We start from the raw sequence: 11,885 nt of genomic DNA, 5'->3' as shown, positions 1-11,885 counted from the left end.
CCCTCACTTCCTGCTTAAGAAGAGAACTAGAGATCTGTTACACACACCTATCACCACCCATATACGTGTGCTGTAGTATACACAGTGTTGCACATTGTTAGTGGAAAAATAGGCCCAATAAAAAATGGCTAGAGTATGAAAAGTGTTTCGATGAGGCTTTATAGAAGTCAACACACACACTGCTAAAAGTGCCCGAAGTTGAAGAAACAGCCACAAATGACCTGTAGTTGACCTGTCACACCGGCCTCTGCCCGCATCTCTTTGCAGCTCACTGCGCATGCTCAGTCTATATGCCAACGCCACCTAGCGGCTCTAGTTTGAGAAATTAAACTCATGGATCGGGCAGATCCATACAAATTTGTCAAGAGGAACTTCCAGCCCTTTTATAACAAGCTGGTTAATTATTCTATTCGCATCTATCAGCTTGATTCAGAGCTTGAATTATTGTCATTATTCATCGGTTATTTCGCTAAATGTAGATTCAGTAGACGCCTGACTCCTCTTTATTTGTCTAAATGATGCTGAGAGCACATTATCATCATCAGAAGGGGGTGTTCTCATCATAGTGTGTGTGTGTGTGTGTGTGTGTGTGTGTGTGTGTGTGTGTGTGTGTGTGTTTTCGCTGGAAATCCCCCCGTTAGTCACATTAAAAGGACTCAAACACCAGCTCTACATCATATCAACGCTCGCCCTTGAGCCGTAGAGCCAGACGAGGACTTCAACTATGTAGGCACAGAGGAGAGGCTGGACAGCGGCGGGTTTAAATGGGCAATCTGATGGGCAGCTGGAGATACAAGGAGCCGAGCACAGTGGAAGAATGCGACTCGACGTGGGAAACGGATTCGGAGAGCGACGAGCATCAGCGGGGAGGAGAGGAGGTGGACAGCGGCATCTCCGTGTCCATGAGCCAAGCGGAATCAGGCAGAGGAGTCGAACAGCTGGATCAAGAATCACCGCAGGTATCGCTATACAGTACATCAAGCATTTGTAAAGAAGACGTAACAAAAGGCAATGCAACAATAACTTGTAAGTAAAACCCCATAAAAATATGTAGGCATTGTTCTTATATAGCCTAGGTTGCATATATGATGACAGCGTGTAGTGTGGATTATGGTGCTGTTATTTAAAGTGTTTTAAGCACGCGTGCTTTATTTATTATATATAACAGATTTATTTGAGTTAACTGCTTATCAAAAGAAGGAGGGCATAATTGAATTGTTCGTGCTGGGACAGAGACATTAAACTGGTTAAAGGGTTAGACATTTAGTGGATTAAGAGATTGGATAACTAAGTGACTATTTACGCTCCAATAGTCTGGTTTAAAACAGTCTGCGCCTTTATGTGCATATGTAGTAGCTCTGGGTATAATGACAGCATATGTATGTGTTGTCACTTTGGAGATACGGGTTCGAATCACACCCATTCACATACTTTTTCCCATGTCTCTACTCTTAATATTTCCTATAATACTACTTACAGTAATAAATAAAAGAGATTCATCGCAGTGATTTGTTCACAGTGAAGTTTGGGGAGTTGAGAGAAGGATTTGATCCGGATAAAATTAACCATGGTTTTACTGTAGTAATATTGTAGTAACCATGGTGTAGGGTGTCTGTGGGACTCCAAATAAACACAATAAAAATAATGCAGTGATGCCACTATACTGTATGTTAGAATTTAAACAGGGGTGTATGAGTATCTGACACTATTTGCACTAGAGTGCAAATAGCATCTAATGCTATTTGCACTTAGTGCAAAGAAGATGCTTTTTGTTGCTTTTTACACTTAGTGAAAATAGCATCTATCGCTATTTGCACTTAGTGCAAATAGCCTCTGCCAAAAAAAATAAAAATAAAAAAAAAATAATCAAAATTCTCTCCTCATTTACTCACCTTAAGGCCATCCCAGATGTGTATGACTTTCTTTCTTCTGCAGAACACAAACAACGATTTTTAGAAAAATATTTAAGCTGGTCCATTCATTGAAAGCGAATGGTAACCAGAAATTTGAAGCTCCAAAAAACACATAAAGGCAGCATAAAATGTATTAATACGACTCCAGTGGTTAAATCAATGTCTTCAGAAGCGATATGATAGGTGTGGGTGAGAACAGATAAATATTTAAGTCTTTTTTTTTTTTCCACATTCTTCTTCTATTGCCTTTTGGTAATTCACATTCTTAATGCATATCGCCACTTACTGGTTGGGCTGGTGAAAGGTGGAGATTTATGGTAAAAATAAAGGAACTAAATATTGATCAGTTTCTCACGCACACCTATCATATTGCTACTGAAGACATAGATTTAACCACTGGAGTCTTATGGATTGATTTTATGCTGCCTTTATGTGCTTTTTGGAGCTCTGTCCATAAGTCACTTGCATTGTATGGATCTACAGAGCTGAGATATTCTTCTAAAAATCTTCATTTGTGTTCTGCAGAAAAAAAAGAAGAAAGTCATACACATCTGGGATAGCACAGCGGTGTCATGATGTATCCAAGTGTGTTTTAATTGTGTTAATTTATTTACTAAAGAGCTATTTCAAAAATATGATGCAACTGGAATTTTATTTTGGAGGTTAGAATTCAGAAAAAAACTATTTTGAAACTAACATATAAAACCACTGCTAGAGTCAACAAACATTTGTGTAATTAGACTTTTTACTCAAATCCTTATAGTTACTGATATAAAGCCCTTGTGAAAAGTGCCTCAGTTTCTCCCATAATGTTAAAATTATATAAATAATTGAATGTAATTATTTCAGCTTCACAGACATTTGAGTGTGTCATTGGATCTGACTGGTTAACAGTTTCTTGTTATGAGTAAGAGTGCAGTGTTTTCACTCAACCGTAAAGACGTATAGTGGTTGAACATCACAAGAGGCTGAGAGATAGAAATGGTCATGAATAAGTAAAAAAAAAAAAAAAAAAAAAAAAAAGCTGCACATTCACTACAAATTGGAGCTCTTCTCTTGATGCTGCCTTTGCATCCTAGTGGGAAGAGCACTTAACAATGCAGCTCAGTACACATGCTGATGAGTGAACTCATTCATTCACTCTACCAGTACCAGTAGCCATTCCTCTCTTTTCTTCCTCTCTCTCTTTCTCTTTCTCTCTCTCTCTCTCTCTCTCTCTCTCTCTCTCACACAGTTTGGTGACATACTGGAGTCCTCCACCAGGATGAAAAGGAGTTTTTATGCCGCAAAAGACTTGTACAAGTATCGCCATTGTTACCCGGTAAACAGTCTTCTCTCTTCAGATCCAAAGTATAGAACTCGGAGGCTGGTGATCTTTGAAGAGATTGGATTCTTGGGCTGTATGCAGATAATGGTTAAACACCAAAACTCATACAATATGAGCACAATTTTCTCTCTCTCTCTCTCTCCCTCTCTCTCTCTCTCTGTTCTTCTGTCCTGTTATCTTTTTGTGATTCTCCCATTAATGTTCTTTTAGAACTACAAGGAGCCTCGTCAGCTGAACGAATACCCCAATCTGAGGTTCTATCTGAATAAGATCCCCCTGGTGCCAGACGGTGAGTATATGATTGCTTTTTTGTTTTAACAAAACGAGTATAACAATCTGGACTTAAAAAGCATATAGTTTCATGGCACAAAAGGTTGTTAGTGCTGTTCAATAATTCTTGTTACTCAAAATGTCTTCATTTGTGTTCAGTATTTTATGGTGTTATATTTGCCAAACACATCCACCACATTGTTATGATAAAACAGCTTCCTCTCTGGAAGTCCCTTGATTCTCATAATGAGAATGTGCCTTAATTGTTACTTGGGGAAATTTAATTCACAGTAATAAGAAGGAGGTATTTCCAAAGTAAAGGGAGATGGATAAAAGAAGGGTTGGTACAATCATAGTGGTTAAATATCTGGGCTGATAATCCAAATATACCATCCATGAACATGGAGAGTTTCTGAGTTCTTCTCAATAGCATTTAAACTAAGAACACCACATTTAAAGTAAAACTCAACCTAAATTAAAAGTTCTGTCATAATTAACTCACCCTCATGTCGTTCCAAACTTGTGTACTGTTATAATTTGTGGAATACAAAAGGAGATTTGTTTTGAAGAATGTAGATGTTCATTGCTCCTGTTTCCTATTCAACGGCAGTTCATCGTGACCAAGCTCCAAAAAGTAAAAAAAAAAGTTTTATGTTGACCAAATGACTTGTGCGTATATTCCAGATCCTCTGAAGCTATTCTGCAATTGCTTTGTTTGAGGAACAGACCAAAATTTAAGTCATTATTTGTTGAAAATCTTCCCCTTCACTGGAGCTCACAAATGTCTTTCATACTTGAATTTTTTTGTCCTTTTTTGAGGAAATTCCTAATTGTATACCACAGAAGAAACAAAATTAGCATACAGGTTTGAAATGACATGAATGATGACGGAATTTAAATTTTTGGGAGATTTTTTAATTTTCACTTTAACCTCCAGGTTGCACAGTACATGTAATGAAAAATGCTTTGGATTAAATGCGTCTGTCAAAGAAGAGATTTTGCGATCCAACAGATATAAAAAATTATTAGACAGTGAACTCTGATTGACTCCCTTCAAAAAGTTCATCTCAAAATTAATCAGATAAGTATAAGCAATAGAACATGACCACTCTCAATAGTTACATCCACACTCCTGTAAATGGGACTGGCTAAACAAGATTATTACAGTACACAAAAACATGAACATAACATACTGCAGACGAGGAAAAAGCAGTTTTTCCAACAGAATACACATACCAGCTGGTGTGAGTGAAGAAAATGGCTTTCGGAGTGCTTCATTAGCTAAATGTTTTCCTGAAGGGGCCAGTACAGGGAGGCAAGACAGTGAAGACATCTCAGATGAGGAGCCATTGATTGGTTATTGTGGTCATGTTTAAGGAAAGGAATTAACTGGATTCAGTAAAGATCTGCTGTGCAAACATTTAACAGTCACGTAACTGCTTTACTGTTGCCTAGGGATAGGCACACACACACACACACACACACACACACACACGCACACACACACACACGCACACACACAGTTGTGCTCTATGTCCTCCTGAGAGTTCTCAGTGTGTCCATTTCACAGATGACCTACAGTACACCTCTATTAACAACACTGATCTGTTACAACACACCCAATCCTGTATGTCCTCTCATGTGAGTTACATTTGAGCCATAACATTTTTATATTCACTATACTACTTTACAAGTTAGTCTTGTTAATATACAGTTTAAACAGACTAATACTGAGATTGGTCTATTGTGATGATTAATTTCCTTTCTATCTGTTCTCTCAGGTATTTTTATTGAAGAAATCCTCACTAAATGGAGGGGAGACTATGAAAAGCTAGAGCACAATCACACATATATTCAGTGGTAAGATGTTTCTCTAATATTCTAGCTACTTTACGAGCAGTAAAGTGCCTTCACAGTTTTTGCTTATTAATGTCCAATGACTGAGACTTCACAAATGATTTCACTGACCAAAGACTTCAATGAAACTTCAATAAACAGAGAAATTTGCATGCTAATATGTGCATGAGGGATATCTGTGTGGCGAGACATTGATTAGATATGCTTTTCTTATCCATCTTTTCAAAATAGACTTCATCTTCTTTAGATGCAAATCCTGCAGATGATGGCAAAATCAAGGCAAATCAAACTAGAGTAAGAAAGCTGACAAAGGAAGTGAAAAAGACAGTTTGCGCTAGCTGCAGGTGCGCTTGCTGCACAACAAAGTCCTTTTCAACCACAAAAGATGGCCTTAAGACTTCAATTAGAAAGCCAGATTAAAGTTTCTTTAATGTTTAAAGTCACTTTAATGTTCATAGACAGCTTTGGTTGACGTCAACTCTTTTTACTGAACAGTTACTAAAGAAGCTTGTCCATGACTAGTGTGCATTTTCTGATTAAATGATCTATTTTGCTAACTTTAAACAACATTAAACTTTCACCTTAAATGCTGATGATAGACTTTTAATGGTGATAATGGCTGTGGATACGTGCAACCCATAACATAGAAATGCATGTAAGCTATTTTAAGGGCAGATCTATGGATTTGAGGTGGATGAAATCAAGCATGATTAATTAAACAGCATGGAAGCCCTATATTGAAATAGCAGACTTTATAATGAAATCATTTCACTTCCACTCTAGTTGTATTGGTCAAAATTGAGTGGGAAAACAGCAATATTTCAGAAATATGTCCCTAAATAGCTTTAACACTGAATTTCAGTTAGTTAGTGTGTTTCATTAATTAAACTCTTTATTAATTAATGGATTACATGGAATATTTGTGCTTTCCAGGGAGGAATGTGTATGAGAATGTTAGTACATGTTCATGGTAATTTGGGTAAATTAATTTGAATCTGCTCGCAAACATTGAAGGTTGCATGGAGGTTTAAAGGTGGTTATACAACATGTGCTTTTGTAAAGGATTCTCAGTAGGGTGTTGATACCTCTCACACTCTCAGAGCTGAACCTCATGTTCTATCCTGCTTGTGCTGTGGTCCCGAATGATGATGGTTAGGAAGAGGGAGAGGGCATGATGCCCGGAGCCCGTGAGAAATACCAGCACACTTCTGAAAATCAGGCTTCAAGCATATGCAGCCAATCATACCTCTGCACCCCCTCTTGCCGAGGAAAAAGTGATTAGCTTCTCCCATTCCCCCCTACTTATTTTCTAGCTCTTACACTCCATATGCTTGCAAAACTGTTTGCATAATATCAATTAGCGAATGTAAAAACACAAATGAGTGCATGCAGACAGATCACTAGCATTTCACCTCTTTAAGTAAATCAAGAGAAGATGACAGAGGAAGCTTGCTGGCTATAGCATGTAGCCAGCCAGAACTTCATGGCTTTAGATAGAGAAAAGAGGAGGAACAAGTGAGGAGGAAAGAAAGATGTGCCGAGATTTGCAGCTTGTAGTTCACTAGTGGTCAGCAACATGTAGGATTTCCCCTTAAGTGTGTCATTTCTCTTTTTTTTTTTCTGCGTCTGCCCTTCCCATGTCCAAGTGAAAGTCACTCTTGCCCATTTCAGCAGAATTTATTTGAGGTGCTAGTTGAATCATCATGATTTCTTGGCCTGGATTCACATATACACTATTAACCACAAATCTACCATATTTATATGTTTGTACAAATAGAAATACTGTATGTTAATGCATTTTGTAAGTTTCTGCAAAGCTGCTTTAAACAAATATGTACTGTATTGTAAAAAGCATTATAAAATGAACTTAACTTGACTAAATATTTTTGAGAGTGTTTGCAGGAATGAAGCCCAAGTTTTATTTTGTAGCTATCAGTGGGCCATTTGGGGTTATCAGTTGGGCAATGCCAATATTTAGTGAGCAGGATGTCCGGTGGCATATATAATTCCAACAATGTCTATATGTTTAGTTATTTATATATATATATATATATATATATATATATATATATATATATATATATATACTTGCTATCATTTAATTATAGCAAATGAGATAAGTGCAAATATTCTGAAATTAAATGAATATTTTCACACAATATTTACTGGTACTTGAAAATAACTTAAGAAATTGGAAAACAAAACATGCTTACAGTATTTTCCTTTGACAAGTCAGTAGATTCTGGAACTGAAACATGGGAGAGTCTATACTTTTAACTCATTACTCTTAAAATGTTTCGTAAGTTGATGCAGATAATCTTATAAGGCCAAAATCTTTGTTGATTAATAAGCTTGGCCAATTGGGCTATCTGTTGGTTGTTATAGTGTTTTGAAAATGATACATTCAGAGGTAGGCCCTAACTTGTCCCTTCCACTGCTCTTACAGGCTCTTCCCACTCAGAGAACAAGGCCTAAATTGTTATGCTCAAGAACTCACTCAGGATGAGATAAAGGTAAAGGCCCCTTTGAAGTCAAATCCCACATTTATGGATAAGAAAAAAACAGTGTCAAAGTCCTCTAAGACAGTGTTTCCCAACCACTGTGCCGTGAAAGATTGTCAGGTGTGCCGTGAAAGATTGTCAGGTGTGCCGTGGAAAATTATCAAATTCCACAAAATAAATAAATGCATGAAAAAAATAAATAATAATTTCAGGGATCCAAACTCCTCACCTTTTGGAGAAATTTGCCATTTTGAAACCATAATCGGTCACTTGTGTGACTGTGAAGAGCAATGATTAATGTGCAAAAGTGACTGATATTTATACAGGTTAAGGGGCTTTCACATGACTTACACTGAATACACTGAAGTCTATGAAGTGATGCCACTTTACACCAAACTGTTTTTCACACACACATTTTTGCTTCACCAATAATGTCTTTGAGAGTACTAAGCAACAAGAAATATTTAAAAACAGTCCAAATTTGTGGAGACATTGAATGTCTCATAATTTATTTTAATTAAATATTACCTTATCGTTTGCAAAAATCAGAGGCCCCAGTTATTGAACTAATTTAAATTCATAAATTCATAAAGGAGAAGGTAAGGACGTTATTGAAACTTATTAGACTATTATTGTTGTCTTTTTGGATGAAAAATAATGCTCAGACTGAAGCAAGATTATAGATCTGCTTAAACATTATAAAGTCTCTTGGTAGATTTCGGTCATGAACAGCTCAAAATGATTCACTGCCTCACTCATAGCACGTAAGACGCTCATTTGTTGCCACCTAGTGACATTTCCAGAAGGGGTCAGTGAACTAATCAGTTAATAAATTGAACAAATGTGAAACAGAGGAAAGCCTCACCAAAATACTCTGGAATTATAGCTGGAATTGGTGCTTTTAGCTTATTCTTTAAAAAAAAATTCCCCAGAAAAAATGTTCGTGGACCAGTGATTGTCTTACCTTTTTCGCCCCTCACGAGTTTTCATCCCTGTAATTTGTTGTGGCATTGCAAGAACAAATCTTCAAATTAGAAAAGAAGCAAATTTGTTGTTTTTTCAGTACCCACTTAGCGCTCTTGCCACCTGTGACCTCACACAGCGTAGCCTACCTATGTGAATGTTTTTTTTTTTTTTTTTGCATAACATTACAAGTAAACACGCTACTAAGATGGACAGAAAACATGGCTAAGTTCTTGAAAAGGAAAAATATTGACGATGGTTAGCCTATGTGGGATAGTTGTGTGCCGTAGAATTTTTTAGTCGTAAAAAGTGTGCCATGGCAGAAACATTTTTGGGAAACACTGCTCTAAGACAACCTAATCAAAATCAATCAAACCATTGATAATTAATCTGTATTACATCCATTGAGACATTCTGTGCTTTAGCCTAGTTTTGCCTTTTTCTTTTATTTGACCTTAAATGACCTGCTGCTGTTGTTGTCATTCACACAGCTTTTAACACAGTTTCTGATATCAACAGGAATTCCAAAGCACTCGAGAAGCAACACGACGCTTCCTCCTAGCATATACTATCATGTTGGATTTCTTTGGGATCAAGCTCCTGGATAAAAACGGGAATGTAGCTCGGGCCCCAAACTGGCAAGATCGCTTCCAGCACCTGAATGAGTGGGTATCGCTTTCGGTTTGCTTTATATTCTGTGGCTCATAACCTCAATTGTCCACCCCACAACATTGGTGTTTGTCCCCCAGCCTTCCTATTGACCAGTTCTATGCTCATCTTCCATGTCTTAAAGGAATCGCTCACCCAAAAATTTAAATTATGTCATTATTTTCTCATCATCATGTTGTTTCAAACCTGTGGAACAGAAAAGGATATGTTTTGAAGAATCATTACACAGTTCTTTTCCATACAACAACAGTTCAATGTGACCATGAAGAAAATGATGAGATCATTTTGGGGTGGACTCTTCCTTTAAGCTGCCATATTTAGAGTGCCTCAGTGTTCAGTGCCAGAGAGGGAGCTCTTCTCTTCCTGCAACACAATTTCACAGTCATAAGCCTAACTGCACTGTCACATGACTGTCTCATGCAGTGGTCTGAGAAATGGGTCAGAAAATCAGAGGAGGCTAAACAGAGTAGATCTGAAAAGGTTACGAGAACTTTTGCATTCAGAGAGATGCTGATTTAGAAAGGGCCATGGGGAGAGAAATGTGGAGACAGATGAAAAGGAAAATTTAAAAAGAGTTGAACGAGATGAACACGATAACCAAGGAGGGAGAAAATTAAAATCCGCAGTGCAGCGGGCTAAATAGTAGACTAGACACAGATGACTGTACGGTATGTGTCTGTCTGTATGTCATTGCCCCAGGACTGTATCATTGAGGACACACTCTATCGCATTACAGATACACTGCTTGATTAACTATGTCTGCAGTGTGAATGGGCCTGTGCCAAAAGATGTCATTTTTAACACTCTGTTGCCCTGTCCTAACCAGGAGCGCTGCGACATGTTTCCAGCGATAAGTAATTTGTTTGTCCACACTAAATGCAAAACTGCTGCGAATGTGACACAATCAGAAGATTAAAAACTCAGATTTACATGGAATAGAGCTTTTATTGCTTGTACTTTATTGCTTTTTGGTTAGGATACTTAGGGGCTAATTCACTAAACAGGTGCACCACTTTTGCGCAGGGTATTTCAGCACCAAAACCTTATTATTCACTATAACCCTAAATACACTGAAAAATTGTACACAAGAAAGTAAACTGATTTTGTGGTAAATATAGCAGAAAAGATTATAGGGACTTTCTAAATTGAATAAGTTAAAGTGTGAACTTGAAAATATTAAGTTCTACTTTTGTACTCAATTCAAACTTGTAAAAATTAAATCTCTAGCTTCTAAGTAAATATTATTATTATTTGTTATCTTTACAATGCATCTTCATGTACCAATCCTAATGTAGAAAACTTTGTCATATTTATATGCTAATTTGAGTAAATTTCATAGATTAATAAAATTAGTACATAACAGTAACTTTTCAAAGCTGGTGTTTCCAGCATACACCAGGCTTGAATAATTAATGAGCTTGCATAGTTTAACTGTTTGCAAGTTTATTTACACCATTTTTATGGTTGATTTTATTGTTACGTTTGGTAACTTCTTGTTTTGTGATGTCTGAAGTTAATTCTCTATCCAAAATTACCCAAAAAAACATGTCGTCATGCTTTGTTCACCAAGTGTTGAGGTCTGTGTGTATAGCTCTATATCATGTTTCAATTGCCTATAAAGCAAGATGGTGTTGTCTAATGGAATATATAGCATGATTTAAGCTTCCCTGTAGAAGACTTGAGTATGTCATGTGGTACGATTAAACATGTTTATAAGGAAAGTTCAAAATGTGAAATGTTCTAATGAAATGTTCTTTTAAATATTATATTTAAGTGTAATAGATTTAAAGTTTTTTTTTAAGGATCATGTATATCAGATTTGTAAGTAAAAGTTAATGTATTAACTGTATTACTCACTCACTTTAATCAATATTATGCCATAAAGTTAAGTAGATTTTAGCTAATTTAATACCATTATAATTTACTTAGAAAAACTGTGTGCAAAAACGTGCAAAATAAAATTAAGTAAATCTTACTAACCATTTATTTCTGTGTATTTAAATGAAAAAGTCATTATCATTCCTTTCTGCACAACACGCCTCCCTATGTACTGTAAATTAGACTCATCCTGCTTCATTCACAAAACTGTGCCGTTTGTCCAACGCAATAAACATGGTGCTAATAACACCTGAAGAAGGCAGGCAGTAAGCTGAATTTTATTAAAAATAGATGTTTGTGTGCATGTTCTAGCGATCATGGCTTTACTATCCCATCCAGTAATGATTAAATGATGGAGAAGAGCATTATAACCTGCTTATATTCAGATGTGCGTTGTAGTGAAGTGCACTTTCTGCATGTTAATGAAATGATTTTGGTGTATGGATGACATTAGTGGAACGATGCTGTACAGTCCAGGTAGAGTGTGCCAGATAGCGGTGATCTGCT

The 11,885-nt window shown here is 36.7% G+C and overlaps 1 protein-coding gene across 4 annotated transcripts in view; it reads left to right on the top strand.

Moving 5' to 3' along the window:
- The first annotated feature begins 419 nt into the window (after positions 1-419).
- The window catches only part of LOC127413510 (opioid growth factor receptor-like protein 1), a 31,021-nt gene continuing 19,555 nt past the window's right edge, over positions 420-11,885 (top strand). The window contains exons 1-6 of one of the 4 annotated variants that reach the window (XM_051650708.1): positions 420-959; positions 3,148-3,327; positions 3,451-3,529; positions 5,292-5,370; positions 7,814-7,880; positions 9,351-9,496. In XM_051650708.1, the coding sequence (XP_051506668.1) occupies positions 765-959; positions 3,148-3,327; positions 3,451-3,529; positions 5,292-5,370; positions 7,814-7,880; positions 9,351-9,496 (746 nt within the window). In that variant the 5' untranslated portion in view covers positions 420-764. Of the gene's footprint in view, positions 1,027-3,147; positions 3,328-3,450; positions 3,530-5,291; positions 5,371-7,813; positions 7,881-9,350; positions 9,497-11,885 lie in introns of all 4 variants that reach the window. The other 3 variants (XM_051650709.1, XM_051650711.1, XM_051650710.1) reach the window with 3 other exon arrangements.

Source organism: Myxocyprinus asiaticus, chromosome 23, assembly GCF_019703515.2.
Source record: "Myxocyprinus asiaticus isolate MX2 ecotype Aquarium Trade chromosome 23, UBuf_Myxa_2, whole genome shotgun sequence".
NCBI classification, from domain to species: Eukaryota; Metazoa; Chordata; class Actinopteri; order Cypriniformes; family Catostomidae; genus Myxocyprinus; species Myxocyprinus asiaticus.
Note: the sequence above shows the minus strand (reverse complement) of the source record. Positions and strands in the feature narration are given on the sequence as shown.